Here is a 15,036-nt window from a genome sequence, read left to right on the forward strand (position 1 = left end):
GAAAGTGAAGATCTTGAACCTCCACGTGTCTCTTTCTCCAAGTCAAAATAAAAGCAAACCCTGTCTCCACTGCGGATGAGGGCTTGTCCCGTCTCCTGGCTGCCTCCCCCAGCCTCCCTCAGCCTCCCTGTTCCCGTGGCTCTGACTGCCTCCAGTCTGATTTGAACCGCTGCATCCTGGGCTTGTTCTGTCAGTTTCAGGGGCTTATCAGGAACGGCCTTCTGGGCACAGTGGGCCTCACGCCTGCATTTCAGGGGTCCGAGTCTCACGGCCCCCGGGTGACCCCTTGGGTGTTTGGACAGATTTGAGGGATTCCTCTAGGTCCTTGTTTGAGCAACATTTATTACAAAAACAGCTGGGATGGCCGTTCTGTGGGCCTGAGAGCTGGACACTTCTCTCTGCCATCTTTGCAGTAGACAGCTGGTGGTGGGGAGGGGGCCCAGCCCCCTTCCAGCCCTGACCCAGAACCAGGTTGAGAGGCAGCCCCTGCCCAGGGGCTGAGCCTGGGCCGTGAGCCTCCTCTCAGAGCCTCCTTCTCATCTGCAGTAGGGGGGACCTGCCTGTCCTCCTCCCAGGGTGAGTGAGGTGGCAGGGTCTGGGGGCGGCTGGGCTGGTGCAGGGAAGTGGTAACCAGGGGTCCCCTGACCCCACCATGGTCCTCTGGAGGCCACTTCTGGGAACAGGGCCTCTCTGCAGGGTTCCCCCATCCTGGGGTCCCCTGACCCTGAAGCTGCAGGAAACCCTGGAGACCCCTACCCATGGTCTCTGAGGCCTGGGGGATCCGTCCCCTAAGCAGTAGAAGAGAGTGAGCTGGGTGTCCAGGTAGGACTTGCCTCCGTGTATCCCCCCATTCAGGCCAGGGTCCCCACTGGGTCGAGGGAGGTGAGGCCCAACAGCTGGCAGTTGGATCCGTCCTCTGACGGACTCTCACAGTGGACCCCAACACATAAAATGGCGGGGAGGTGACGCTGGGCGGGGCAGTGCGTCTCCCGACTGGCCTCCAGACAAGGCGGTCACTGTCCCTAGGTCCCCCTGCCATGAGTCCTGGGTTTGCCAAGCAAGCTGGCAGGGCTGTCTCCTGGTCCTGGGGCCCGAGGACGGCCTGACGCTCTACCCTAACCCTCATCTACCCAGGGCTGTCCAGAGGGGACGTCCTGGCTGGCCACTGGCCAGACACCCAGGAGGCAGTGCCAGCAGGCCAGGAGCACGTGCCACAGGCGCATGAGGAGGACAAGGAGCCGGGCTCGGAGGTCCTCCAGGGGTGTGGCAATGGATTTGGCCCGGCCACAGCACAGGCCCAGAGCTGCCCCGAGCAGGACGCACACGGAGAGCCGCAGGAGCAGGGAGCTGCCGCCCGGCAGGCGCTGGAGCAGGGATCTGCGGCGGGGCAGGCGCCGGCCCGACACTGTGGGCCGAGGCGGGGCGGGTCAGTTGTGGCCTGTGCCCTGACCCTCTCGGGTGAGGACTGGCCAGGGGCTTCCCCTCGGAGGGAAAGGGATGGAAGGAGACCCAGGCTGTCGGGCCACTGTCCTGTGCCCATCAGGATGGACATTTGGGAGGGTTGGGGGTGACTCCCAGAGTCCCTATGGGATGGGGATCCCCACTCCTGGCCAGAGGCAAACTGCACCATCGGGGGGACACTGCTCCCCAGCTGTGTGCACCAAGGGCCCCAATGTGGAGCCTCAGCTTTGGAGCAGACAGGGGTGGCACTGTGGGGCCCGGGGAGATGGGGCATGGGGACAAGGTGTGGGGCCGGGACGTGCAGGAACTCCTTGTGGGGGGAGGCCCCGAGCGCTGGGCAGATGGGGCTTGGGCTCAGAACTCACCCTTGGCGGTGGCCCTGGTGTCCCTGCTGGCGATGTCTAGGAGGGAGAGCACAGGTCCCTCAGCCTGCAGGGCGCCCAGCCCTGCTTGTCTCTCCCCCACCCCGGCCCAGAGGACCAGCAGCCACCCAGCCCCAGACAGGGCCCACTCCTCAGGGCCCTGACCCTCGAGCACAGCGGGATGGAGAACAGTCCTCGCCCATCAGCAGCTGCCCCTCTGACCACGACCCTGTGTCCATGTGACCTATTGCCCAGGTTTTACTGGGGGTCTACCTGGGAAAACAGAACAGGGACTGTGGTCCCTTCTGGTGGTCCAGAGTCCTGCCAGAGCTGTGTGGGCACTGCGGGCACCACCCTCTCCCAGACCCTGATGCTGGCCCACATGCCCTCTTACAATGAATGGCCGCCTCCAAGGGCTCTCGGAACCGTACGTGCCTGGAAATCCTCTGTGGGTCGGCCCCGTGAGGCCCTTGCTTGGGCTGGCCGCGTCTCAGGATGGAGCGGGGCTGCTTCCTGTCACTGTCCTGGCCAAGAGTGGGAAGCAGGCAGCAGTGAGCACATTCCAGCAGAGTCCTCACTGTCCCCTGGGCTTTATGCAGAGGGACAGGTGTGGAGACCCCAGAGCTGCCCTCGGCCCCCCACCCTGCCAGTTGCTCTTACATGGAACCCGGACAGTGCTGAGCAGGCAGGGCAGTAACCAGCAGGCCCCTGTCCAGCCCACACTCTGTGCCTCCCAGTCCGAGCGGGGCACAGTGATGTTTGCATGTTAATAAGAGGAATAACCCACCCTAAGGTGACACCATGGTAACCGCCCACTGACGGAGGACTCTCCGCCTCAGGGTTGGGAGCCTGCCCTGAGTCCCACTGAGTCCCTGCAGGGTCTGTCGTGGGGCCCCAAAAACCAGGCATGGAAAGGCTGGTGACCAGGGATCAGGCGGGGAGGGATGGGGGTGCAGAGCTCTACCCTGCCCAGAACCCCCTCATACAGATGAGGGGCAGGGCCTGGACAGGGCTTGGGGACCCACCAGCAAGGCGCGAGGCACCTCCTCCCTGAGGGGAGATGCATTATCTCTGGCTGCTGTTCTGGCCCCAGGAGGGACTCGGGGGACGTGGGACTGGGGATGGTGTGGGGAGGGGCCCTGGCTTAGGGGGCCAAGGTAACAAGTTCCACCCAGCTCCACGGGGCTGGCTGTGGCCTTGCCTGGCCACTGGGGTCTCTTCCCTCGAGGATCTCGGCCTCCCTTTCTGGGTCAGCATGTTCCCAGGCTGCTGTGCACCCACGTGCCCACCCGGGGCTGCCGCCCACCTGCTCCGTTACCAGCTCATCTGCCCAGCCCCAGGTTGAAAGATGAGCTCCTGGCCTCTGTGGGCCCAGTGTCTTTGTCTGTGGCAGGGACAACAGGCTGTCTGAGGGCCATCCCCAGGTTCTCCCAGCTGGGCACCACCTCCGCACACAGCCTGCTGCTCTGGGGTGAGGGAGGCTGCCCTCAGGGCACTGGACCTGGCAGTGAGCTTAGAGCCTCCATTGGCCTCAGGGCTGAGGTCTGGGTCCTCCTGCTTCCACGCTCCGGATCCTGCTCTGGGGAGGACTCCCTTGCTGACCCCCTCCAGGTCCCCTCCCTGTTCATCCTGGAGGACGCTCGGTGACAGCCTCAGGTGTCCTGTCTCCACCTGCTCCCTCGCTCCAGCACTGGCCTTTCTGCACTCCTCAGCTCTGTCACCTTCCATGGCTCCCGCGTCCCCTGCCTCCACCCGGTCCCCCACCCTGCCAGTTGCTCTTACATGGAACCGATCAGTGCTGAGCAGGCAGGGCAGTAACCAGCCCCCTGCCGCTGACCTCCTCAGCCTGGCCATCTCCCACCCCCGTGCTGCTTCCATGCCTGGGACCCTGGCCTGATGCTGTGTGCCCACCTGGTGCCTCCTCACCAGACCACGCCCTTCAAGGTGGCCTCCCTACCCCACCAGGCCCCAGAGTTCCCCTCCTGCCGTCCCTGGGGCAGAGGACACCTTCAGAGCAAGAGTGGGCACCTGCCTTCCTCACTGCCCCCCCCAGGGGACACAGTGTGTGCAGCGGGACATCTCTGGCAGCCCGCCTCCCCCTTTCCGCCCTGGGCACCTGTGAGCCCCACGTGGCCTCATTTCTTCTGGGCTGACGGGGCCCTGGCCGGGGGTCGGGGTGCGAGGCTGGCACCGTGGTCTTCATTTACTGGAACATGGTCCTAGGACAGGAGATGGTTCACTGCATGAGCAGCGCCCCCCGTTAAAGACAAAGGGATGAGGAGACGACTCCCGGGAAGCCAGGTTGGCTTCCAGCTCCGGCCGGCCTCGCCTAGCGTGGCCGCGGCCCTCCTGCCCAGCGCAGACGAAGCCTGGGCCCTGTGTGCTCAGAACCACTCCTGCCGGCAGTCTCCTCCGCTGCTGCCCGGTCTCCATCACCCTTGTCTTTCATGGCTGTATAATACTCCTCAGGGCATAATACTGCCCTGATGTGCACCTACCCGCCTGGCAGTGTGCCTTCTGTCATTGTCACTGTGTGTCTCTCTGCATTGCCTCTGCTCAGCAGGGGTGGCTCTGGCTCCCACGAAGGGTGGGAGCTTTGCAATGCCAGGGCTCAGCGGGCCCTGGGAAAGGCTCTTCCAGAGGGTCCTGCAGCCGTCCTGCTGTGCCCCTGAGCTCCTGAGCCCACCCCTGCACTGGCCAGGTTTGTCCCTGCTGCTGTCTGTCCCTCTACCCTCTGTCCTTCTGTCTTTGTCTCTGGTTCTTTGTCTCTAAGCACATCTCTCTCTCTTGGTCAATGTCTGATTCTCTCTCTGCCTCTCTGTCTCTGACCTGTCCCTCCCTGGGTCACGCTGCTCACTTCCTGGTACAGAGGCACCTCTAGTTCCACCAGTGTGTCCCAGGTTGCCAGGAGCTGTGCCTGTCCCCTGTGCCTTGCTCGGGGTGGCTGCCCAGCACAGATTTCCTTCTTCCATGGCCTTGGCTGGGCCTTGACCTCTAAGGTCTCCTGTCCTGCTCCAGGTGCGGACGCCACTGGGCATCTCAGCAGGGGCAGCCGGACACCAGCCCTCCCAGGCCTGGGGCTGCTGAGCACCCCCGCTGCCTTCTCAGGGGAAGTGAGGTCAGAGAGGGCAGGAGACAGAGGGCAGGACACAGGGCTGCTGGCAGGCTGGTCCTCCCGGCTCCTTCCCAGTTAGATGGGTGGCTTGGGGCCATCTGCCCTCCTCCACCCTGCCCCAGGCTCTCCCAGGGCCCTGATGAGGGGCATTTGGTGGGCATTATTGCCCTCCGGGTGGTGGCAAAAGTTTGAATTTCATGAGAAGCGTCCTGGTTTCTGTGGACCCTCCCGGGCCCTGTCCCCAGCTGCCTGGAGGGGTGAGGCTGGGCTGCCTGCAGCCTTCCTTCTGGGAGAGAGCCGGCTCCTGGAGCCCCGTGGGACCTGAGCATGGGGTGAGCCCACGCCCTGACATCCACACCACAAGGCCCGCCAGGCTCGGTGACCTCACGGGGAGCGCTTTCTCCCAAGGTGGCGTCAGGTTTTACTGCCAACAGGGCTGAGCAAGGAGCCGGTGGCAGGAGCCAGCATGTCTACCCACGCTCAGGGCGTTCTGCTAAGAGGCTGTGCGGCCTCAGTGCCCAGGGTAGAGGCCACCGGAATTCAGGCCCACGTAGCCTCCAGGCCAGTGCTGTCACAGAGCACCAGGCTGTTCTGTTTGGGGACACTGCCTGGCGGGCAGCCTGGGCAGCATCTGCAGAGAGGGTGCTGGACCCAGTTCACACTTGGGAGGGCCGGGAACTGCTGAAGCCCTGCCAGGTTGTCAGAGGCTGGGGTCAAGGGTGGGCAGGGACCCTGTCAGTCTCCTGGGCCCGGAAGGGGGAGCTATGGGCTCTTTGGCTTCTCCTGTGGCTGCACAGACTGGGCACCCCAACCCTGCAGCCAGCTTGCCCAGGTCACGCCCTGCACTGCCTTGGAGAGCAGGCTGGGTAGGCCAGGGCCACCCCAGGCAGGGCCACACCGGGCAGGGCCACATCGAGACTCAGCCCCTTTGCCGCATGGTCAGGAGATCTGTGGTGCGCTGTCCTTGGACAGGGCTCTTTGGGGGATTGCAGGACGACACGTGCGTGTGAGCATGTCTGTGTCATATGTGTGATTATGACAGTAGCCACACATGGGAGAGCGTGTGTGTCCCTGGGAGTGCCCACATGTGTGTACATGTGAGTGAATGTGATGGTGTATGTTGATGTGGGAGAGCGTACACCTGCCGGGATTGAATGCACACTCAGGTGTTCCTATCTGCAACTGTGTGTGCATGTGTGCACGGAAGTGATTGTGTGTGTCTTATTTGTGTGTGCATGTGTGCCTGTGCATGCAGATGTGACTGTGTGTGCCTGTGGGTGTGTCTGTGTGGTGTGCACACGTGGTGTGTAAGCACGTGATGAGTGTGTGCAGCGTGTTGTGCGAGTGCTGGGCTGTGACCTTGCTGGTTGGGGGTTGGGCTCTGGAGCTCCTCATGTGGCCACCTGTGACCTTGAGGGAGACTCAGCCTCCCTGGCCTTGACCTGCTCCCTGCTTGGTGCCAGCAGCCCCGGCAGCTGCGCCTGGACCCTGCCGGGTGCAGGTGGGCTGTGTCACAGCAGATCCCAGCTGGTGCATCTGCCCCGTCGTCCCTCCTGGGAGAGAGGATGCCAGGCACGGGGACAGCCCCTCCCCCTTGGCCTGCGGCCCCTCTGGAGCTGGGCACTTCACCTGGCTGCCCTTGTCCCTGCTCCCAGGAGGCCACCCACCCCTGTACAGGCAGGTGCTGCCTGGGCCCAGATTCCCCTCCAGGAGGGAAGCTTCCTCAGGAAGCAGGGCTTTTGGTGTCCCCAGGCCTGGCGGGGTTCTGGTCTCTGTGACCTTGGTCATGTGACTGAGCTCCTGGGGGCTCATGTCCCCAAGTGACGCAGCAGAGAGGTGGCCCTGGTATGCACAGTAGCAGGGGAGGCCTGCTTGTCCCCGCCCCCCAGCAGAGGCCTTGGTGGCAGGGACAGGATGTAACTCGAGTGTACTTGCTCTGGGGCTGGCTCGTGACAGATGGGTGATAAAGGGTAGAACATAGTTCCTGGGGCCTGGGCCTGGGGAGTGTCACCGCCATGCCACACTGCTGGGGAGGGTGCTGCCCCTCGCTCTGGGCCAAGTGGGGCCCCAAAGACCCTCTGAGCATTCTTGGGGCTTGTCCAAGTGCCCCACCTCATCTTGAAGCTGTTGGGAGCTGGTGACAGCCCAATGCCACGTCTCTCCACCTGCCATCCCTCCTCTAAGCCCCGGCCCCTCCCCGGCCTCCAGGGCCTGTGGAGGAAGGAGCCCACTGGCTGCTCTGCTCCCTCCGTGCTGCCCGCCTACCCCCACAGCCTGTCACCTGCGTCTACATCCTTGCCCAGGGCACTGGCCGGGCCCAGGTCCAGTGGCTAGCCTGTGCAGGCCCCAGTGCCCAGCCGGTGCTGCCAGTGGGCTCCTCCTCGGCTCTGACCACCGATGGACACCCTGTTTGGCACCCACAGCTGCTCCTCGTGTACCCCCACTCCGAAGCTGAGCCCGTGGGCATACAGGACCCAGGCCCACAGTCCTGGAGGGCAGGCACTCGGAGCCCGGTGAGTAGTGGGCTTTCCTGCTGCACCACCTCCACGGCACTCTACGGGGGCTGGGAACAGGCCAGCCTCCTTGGAGACCTCCTGGGAGAGTTAGGAGGCTCGTGAGCCACACACACACACACATACACACACACACACACACACACCCCACCTGGGCTCCGGCAGTGTCGCACCTGTCTCAGGGGAGCTGGCCCACCTGCTGCGTCCCACAAGCTGCTGATCACCAGAGCCTCACCCGGGCGGAACCGGAGCTGTGAGGCCGCTCACAGGCGGGCGGAGAAGTTTCCATTACAGAAACACAGGCAGTGGCCTCAGCAGCCCTGAGGGCCTGGCTGCCCGGGGGCCTCTGAGCAGGGGATTGTGGGAGGCTGTCACCACGGGGCTTGGGGGCCCCACTGTCCCAGTCACCTAAGCAGTTTGGCTAGACGAGCTGAAGCTGCAGAGCCAAGCTGTGCCTTCTCCCTGCTGGAAAGAAGCAGGAAGCCAGGGCGCCCCACTGACCTTCTCTCTGTAGGTGGGGGGCCAAGCTGGGGTGCGGGGCACAGGGCTCCCAGAGGCAGGCAGAACCTGCAGGCAGCTCCCCAGACACACGCTTCCAACTTAAGCCAGAGGCAGAACTGGGGAGCCCCTGGCTGCAGGGTCCATGGCTGCGCTCACTCAGACACCTAATGGCCCTGGCTTGGGGGACAGGGAGCAGGGCTGGCCTGGAGCAGCTCTCACCATCCAGGGGTGTCTGGAGCCTCTCTGTGGCTGAGAGGCCCTTATCCAGCTTCTGCCCCCAGTGGGCTGGCTCCCGCCTCCCCAAGATGGCGAGGCTCGGGCAGGGTGTAGGTGAAGGGCACAGGCTGGGGGTGTAGGTGAAGGGCACAGGCTGGGGGTGTGCGTGAAGGGCACAGCCTCAGGCAGGGTGTATGTGAAGGGCACAGGCTGGGGGTTAGGTGAAGGGCACAGGCTGGGGGTGTGCGTGAAGGGCACAGGCTGGGGGTGTAGGTGAAGGGCACAGGCTGGGGGTGTGCGTGAAGGGCACAGCCTCAGGCAGGGTGTATGTGAAGGGCACAGGCTGGGGGTGTGGGTGAAGGGCACAGGCTGGGGGTGTGGGTGAAGGGCACAGCCTTGGGCCAGTCCTGGCGGCCCAGGAGTCTCAGAACACCAGGGGCTAGGATGTCCCTGAGTCCACTCTCAGGTTCCCCATGCAGATGGGGTTCAGAGGGGCTGGGTGTTTCTGGGGCCACCAGCCCTGGTTTTCCTGAACTGTCCCCTTTAGGGAGCCCCTCAGATTGGGTGGAAAGCAAGGGGAGGTGGCCTGCTAGCCCCTGCCTCTGTCTGCTGTCCACCCGGCGGGTTCCTGGCCTGCACCGTCGTCTGTTCCAGGGCAGGAAGCTGCGTCCGCCTGCTCCCGGAGCTGGCTCTCTCACCTGGCTCCCTCCGGGGTCCTCGTAGCTCAGAATCAGGCCTGCTCTGCAGGTGCCAGCAGTGTCCGCTGCGTCAGGGATGGCAGAGCCCCTCCTGCCCACTGAGGAGGGGGGCCAGGGGCAGCCCCGTAGGGCACACAGGTGAAGGGCCTGTTGCCTCCCTCTGGCTCTGGCCTGGAGGGGCCACCGGCTTATCCACAGGACCCAGCTGGTGCGAGCTGTGTCCCTGAGCCTGGCCCCTCTGCTCTGTTGTGGAGTCTGTCCAGCTCTCAAGGGCTGAGCTGCAGTCACCTCTCCCCTTTGGCAGGAATAGCAACAACCCGAGGATAGGCCTCTGGCCTCAGATTGGGTGGGAGGTGGCTGTTCCCCAGGCCCCTGGTGGACAGCAGGCCAGGCCTGCAGACAAGGCCAGGGGTCAGGGCCACTGTTCCCTCCCCCTTGGCCCAAATGTGTCCTCCCAGGCTAGCTCCAGAGCTGTAGCTTACAGAAAGCCCAGGGCTTGAATGAGGGGATAAGTGAGGGTCGTGTGGGCTGTAGGGAGCCCAGCCCTGACGAGGCCCCGCTGCAGGGCGGAGCCCTGGGCTCGGGAGGGGCCCCCTTGGGCCCATTTCCTCTGCCCCACATGGCCCCAAGCCCTGAGGTTTCAGGGGAAAAGGGCAAAGGACAAGTCCCAAGCTGTGGGTTTGGGGCATGCTGTCGGAGTCCCAGTAGTGCCTGGCAGGAGGAACAGCATCTGGGCCAGGGAGGCACAGTGGGAGTGAGGGGACCAGTGTCCAGGGTCTGCCCAGTGGGGCACACAGGGCTCTCCTTTGTATCTGCTGCTTGCAGCTGCCCTGCTTGGCAGGTGTAATTGGCTCCTCATTTATAGATGAGGAAAGTGCAGCTCAGAGAGGTCAGGCAACCCACCTAGTGTCACACAGCCAGGAGGAGGTGCTGGCTCAGGCTCAGTGGCTGCTGCTCAGTAGCCCCATCTGCAGGTGAGCATGGCATCCCCAGGGGAATTGGATCTGAGGGGGCTTTGTGGGCTGCCACAGGCATGAGGTCTGCAAGTGGGCAGACCTCTGGGTGGCTTATGGGGTTCAACTGTTTTGAGGGACAGTCGAAGGACGGCGGAGACACCTGTCTCATAATGTTCCCTGGAGGCATATCCTGCTTGGGTACAGCTACGGGATCCCTGAGCCTGGGTGTGCAGGATGGGAGGGGCAGGGTGAGGGGAGGGACGATGGCCAGGCCACCAGGGGCCACAATGGCCACAGAAGCCTGGAGGTACCACCCATGCCCATGCAGGGGTGCTGGGGGTCACTCCCTGGCTAACTCTGGGGCAGATGCAACTTCCCCTGTAAGGGCAGGTGGTCAGTTCCTTGCTCCCTGGGCCACGCTGAACTCTGCCCTCAGACACTGGGGATCTGGCATGTCTGTGTCCCAATAAAGCTTTATTCACAAAGACCAGGTGTCCGGCTGGCCCAGGATGACTTACTGACCCTTGTTCCAGAGAGACTGCCTAGGAGCCTTAGGAGGGTGGGGGCAGAGGGAGTCCTATGCAGCAGGGACATGTAGGAGGGCCAAGGTCTTGACGCCAACAAAGCCCAGATCCCGGCTCAGCTCTGACCCACCAAAGCCGGAGCTGTTCCCACTGGGCACAGAGTGGGGAGCTCTGGGAAGCTCCTTCCTGTCCTGTCCCGTGACCAGAGAAGGGAGGGCTGGCCCAGGCCTTGGAAGCTGCCTACTGCCTGCTCTCTCTGGAAAGGGAAGCCACCACTGTCCCGGGGCCATCTGCTCTGGGTGATTTATTATGCCCACAAGGGCCCAGCAGCTCTTGATCCCCTCGAGGCCTCTGGCCCCCGCCAGCCGTATCCCCAGCCCCATCTGACAAGGTCTGTGCCCTCCACCGATGCCTGCTCCATCAGGACACCGCCGGGCTCCTCAGGGTGGGCAGAGGTGGCCTGGACTCTGAGCTTCAGGGTGCCCACAGACACTCAGAGATGCCCCTGTTGTGTGCCAGGGAGGGGTGAGGGGCCAGGCCCTGCCATCTCAGGCCTGCCCATGGCCAGGGAAGGGTTCCCATGCCTGGGCAGCCACACCATCAAGGATGAGGAGCCCCAGATTTGGTCCTGACTCTGCCACTGTCCAGCCAGGTGACCCGAGCTGTCCCCTGTGCCGGGGGAATGACTGGAGTCCCACGCCAGCCTGCACCCCTCAGTGGAGGGGTTTCCTGTTAAGTCTCCTGGGGGGCAGCAAGCCAGCCCCAGGGACAGAGCACACAGAGGTCTCCAGAGGCACATGGAGGTCTCTGCAGAGCAGTGGACCCTCTGGTGCGAGGAGGTGGAGCTGGTGAGAGGACAGGGATGGAGCTGGGGCTGGTAGATGGGGTCCTAGGGCCCCTGGGGCTGGCAGAGAAGGGAGAGGACTCTCACTGCCAGTCACCAGGCCCAAAGGGACAAGGGGCCAAAAGTCACCACCGGCCATGGCCACCTGGTCACAAGTGGCCCCACCAGCATACCTTGGTGGGTGGGAGGAGTGTAGCCTGAGGGCTGGGGTCCAGGAGAGAAGGAGGGGGAGGAAGTGGGACAGCGTAGGCTTTGGGTTGGAGGGCAGAGGCACCGTCCCAGCAGGCGGCCAAGGAAGGATCTCGGATTGTGGGCAGTGAGTCCTCTGCCGCCGGCAGGCAAAGGATGAGGCTGGACTCTCGGGGACAGTGCACGGTGTGGGAGGGCATGCAGGGCGGGGAGCATGTGCCTGCTGCTCTCCCTGCTGCCCCGTAGCTTGCCTGGCACACGGCCAGAGCTGTGGCACTCTTCTGGCTTTCAGCTTCAGCTAAGGGTCCTGCTTGATGACCACTGGCCGTGGGGTCAACTCCCTCTACTCTGGAGCGGGCAGCTCGTCATTCTGACTGAAGCAGGGACCTTTGACAGTTAGGGCTGTGTCTGGCCACCCCTGCAGAGCCAGGCCCTTAAGGAGGCCAGGATGCCAGCAGCGCCTGGCCAGAGCGGGAGGCCCGACGTCCCGCTCAGCCCAGACCAGCCGGAGCACTGGACCCCGTTGGCACTCACAAAAGGGCCCCTTTCTCTCCTGCTGAATTATTCATGACCTCCAAGAGGCCGTAAATGTCCGCGGCTCTCTACAGGGGCCATAATTACAATGATAAATTTTATTTATGAAGTCAGTGCCTCCCGCGAGCCGGATGCCTGGGGGGCTGTACATAAGCCATAACCGAGACGCCCCGAAACCTGCCGCGACAGCTGTTTCTCCGGCTGGGCCTTGGGGGCTGCAGGAGCAGGCAGGGAATGCCAGGGCAGGGGTCTCCGTCTGTCCCCTGACCTGCGGAGGGGGCGGTGTGGGGTCCGTTTGGCTACAGGGGCAATCACAGGGTGGGTTCTGGGTCCAGCCTGGGGGACAGTGGACCTGGGCCCCGTGGCGGGTGCCCTTGCCCCCTGCCCTTGGTCCCTGGGCCTGAGGACCCACTGAGGGGGCCTGGCTTTGGCTGCTCCCAGCTGAGCTTGCACACTGCACACACCCTGAGTTCTCACACCAGAGGTGTGTCCCCTGTGCAGGGCTCAGGTATAGGCAGGGCCCAGGCGCCTCGGTGGCATAGCAGGGCGTGTTCGCGGGTGCCCAGTGGGCACCCCTGCATGCCCCTCTCTGCCCCACCAAGCCTGCGTTTTGGCCTCGTGGGCTGCAGAGGGCTCTTAGAGGCAGGAACCTGCACCTGGCCAGAGGAGGCTCCTGCTGAGCCTGAAGAGGACCAGGGCAGGGGGTGTGGCCTTGCCCCGCCCCTGTGCACCTGGCTGCTGGGAGCAGGTCAGGAGACTCACTAGGAAGAGCTGGGAGCCTGGTAGGGCCCCCTGCTGGCCTCTGACCTGGGCTGTTGGTTCCAGCTGAGCATAGTGACCCCTCTCCATCCATGCAGGTTGTAAAGGGATGGGGGACTTCACGTTGAGATGGCAGGCGGGGCAGCAGGGGGTCAAGTAGGACTGGTCCTCCTCATTGCTATCATGTCAGCAACTGGACAGCCCAGCCTGAGTGCCCTGTGGCCTTGCAGCCCAGGTGGTCTGGCCTGGCCTGGGCATCTTGAGGCTCTGCACCCAGGTATGGCCTGCAGCTTCCCGGACCTTTCTACCCTCTGCCGGGAGCCTCCTGGGCTCTTGGCAGATAAGTCTCTGGACTTGATGGGAACCGCCCACTGGGAAGGAGAGGTGTCCAGATCTTCTGAGAGCTGTTGGAGCTCGGGCCTGAGTGGCCTCGGTGCATGGTCAGGAGCCACACCCCTGGGCCCAGCAGTACCCATGCACGACCTTGCACTGTTAGGGGCCAGACAGAGGAGCCGGGTCAGGACACGAGGTGAGAGAGGGATTCTGTAGATGACCCACGGTGCTGACCCCCACGGGCTTTCTTTTCCAAGAAGCCATTTACCTGCAGCCTGGCCTGGTCTGGTGACAGGCTAAGTCACATTCCTCAGCAAACTACCTGTTAACTGCAGGAGAAACGCAGGCCCAAAATAATGTCAATGGGAGGAACCCAAGTCACCCTGAAGCTGACCAGATCCTGAAACTCTGGGAGATCAGGGTACTTCCTCCTAATCATAAAGTCTGCAAGAATGTATGGTTAAGAATCCAGTTAGAACCAGTCAGTGTGGGCCAGGTGACCTACAGTGGCCATGGCAATGGGGACTTACAACCTGACGTCTTCCTGCTGTCTGTCAGAAGTCAAGAGGGGGACCTGGGTGGGACACTCTGGGTGGGACACTCTTCCCAGGGATCCCCAATAACACTGGAGTGCAGGGGAGGCACCATGTCCCTCTCCTCCCTGAGGACCCACTGTATCTCTTGGGAGTGTCCCCTTTCCCTTTCCTTCCCTTCGGTAAACTCATTCCTGTTACCCTGAGGGACGTGGCTGAAATCTTTCTGACTTGGTCTCAACAATCAGGGATGGGGGGGTCTTCACGCTGCCTCAGTTTCCCAGAAGGCCCAGGGGCCAACGGTCTTCATGACACGGTGCTTGACCCAGTCAATGCTGGAGATATCAGGGCTGATATCACAACTGTGTGGCGTCCACTACTGGCCCCCAAGGGAGACCCAGGGCATGAAGCCTCCAGGACCTGGCACAGTGCCTGCCACCAGGATCTCCCTGCTGCTGCCAAGTTCTAATGTCACGAGATGCTAGATAAGCCACGGGATTCGCCCCTCACAGGCCAGGAATTGTCAGGGGACTGGGCCTGCACAGCCCGGAACCTCGGCCACCCACCCCGTGGACAGTCATGACTCGCTGCTAAGGAGGAGAAGCTCCGGCCTCAGGTGGCTGCCCCAGCAGAGGGCAGTGACCAACACACAAGGGGCCCCTCAGCCATGGCCTGAGGGCCAGGGTGGGCACCTTCCAGTGGCAGGGTGTGAGCCCCGCAGCCCAAGGGGGTGATGGACACAAACTCCTGGGCCGCAGCAACCAGCCTGGGGGAGTCCGGGGGAGCAGGTTGGGAGGAGAGGACGAGGAGGTCCCAGGATGGACACGCAGGGTGGGCGCAGAGCGTGTGGCTCTGTCTCCTGCCTGCTGGACAGTGGAGAGGGCACAGCCTGAAAGAGGGAGGGTGACCAGGCTGGCCAAGTTCCTGGGCTACAGATGAGGAGGGAACAGTGGCTCTCTGACCCTAGCCCCCCTCTCCTCTCCCCCACACCCATGCTGGGGGTGCAGGGCAGGCGGGGGCAGGGGGCTCAGCCCTTCCCTACTGATTCCCCGAGGTCCGGAGCCTGCAGGAGGTCCGACAGGCCCAGCTGAGCACTGGAGGCTAGGGTCCAGACCAGGAGGGGAGGCCTGCCAGGCCAGGGCAGCTGGGCAGGGACGGCTGGCTGTGTTCCTCGTCAGGGGAACCAACAGGTCTGGATGTGAGGACCTAGAGCCTTTCTGAGCCTGAGCTGAGAATCCCTGAGAGAAACTGGCCCCTGTTAGGTCAGTCCCAGGGTTTCCAAGGCTGACCAAGGAGCCTGCGCTCTCTCGCTCAGTCCTGCGCACACCCCACATCCTTCCTCTCACCCCAAAGGTGCCCCAGGAAGCCCTGGCCCTCAGGGCAGACAGCCCCAGTTCACACCTGCACTGAGAGCCCGAGAGTCCAGGCAGAGTCTCCAGGGGCTCTGATGGGCACACAGCCTTGCATGGATGGTGACCACCAGGGTCCTTCAATGGAT

The 15,036-nt window shown here is 63.4% G+C and overlaps 1 protein-coding gene across 1 annotated transcript; it reads right to left on the reverse strand.

The window, feature by feature from the left end:
• Window positions 1–322: 322 nt before the first annotated feature.
• C3H14orf180 (chromosome 3 C14orf180 homolog) lies at window positions 323–11,579 on the reverse strand. Its single transcript, XM_076847899.1, has 6 exons — window positions 11,364–11,579; window positions 8,172–8,322; window positions 7,953–8,050; window positions 2,218–2,347; window positions 1,827–1,862; window positions 323–1,405 (listed from the first exon to the last, which is right to left on the reverse strand). Exons 1-6 carry the CDS (start codon window positions 11,577–11,579, stop codon window positions 1,116–1,118), a joined length of 921 nt encoding a protein of 306 aa, XP_076704014.1. The 3' UTR covers window positions 323–1,115.
• Window positions 11,580–15,036: the final 3,457 nt, after the last annotated feature.

The sequence above is a fragment of the Callospermophilus lateralis genome, chromosome 3 (genome assembly GCF_048772815.1).
Source record: "Callospermophilus lateralis isolate mCalLat2 chromosome 3, mCalLat2.hap1, whole genome shotgun sequence".
Classification (NCBI taxonomy): domain Eukaryota; kingdom Metazoa; phylum Chordata; class Mammalia; order Rodentia; family Sciuridae; genus Callospermophilus; species Callospermophilus lateralis.

Bases quoted from the DNA above. Each gene is read 5' to 3' on its own strand.
- C3H14orf180 (XM_076847899.1), bottom strand. From the start codon at position 11,579: ATGCCCTCCCACACCGTGCACTGTCCCCGAGAGTCCAGCCTCATCCTT. The intron at 8,323-11,363 runs GTATGCTGGTGG...GCACACCCCCAG, and splicing joins CACTCCTCCCACCCACCAAG to CCTGTGCCCTTCACCTACAC. The intron at 2,348-7,952 runs GTCAGTGGGGCG...ACTCTTGGCCAG, and splicing joins CCCCCACCTACAGAGAGAAG to GACAGTGACAGGAAGCAGCC.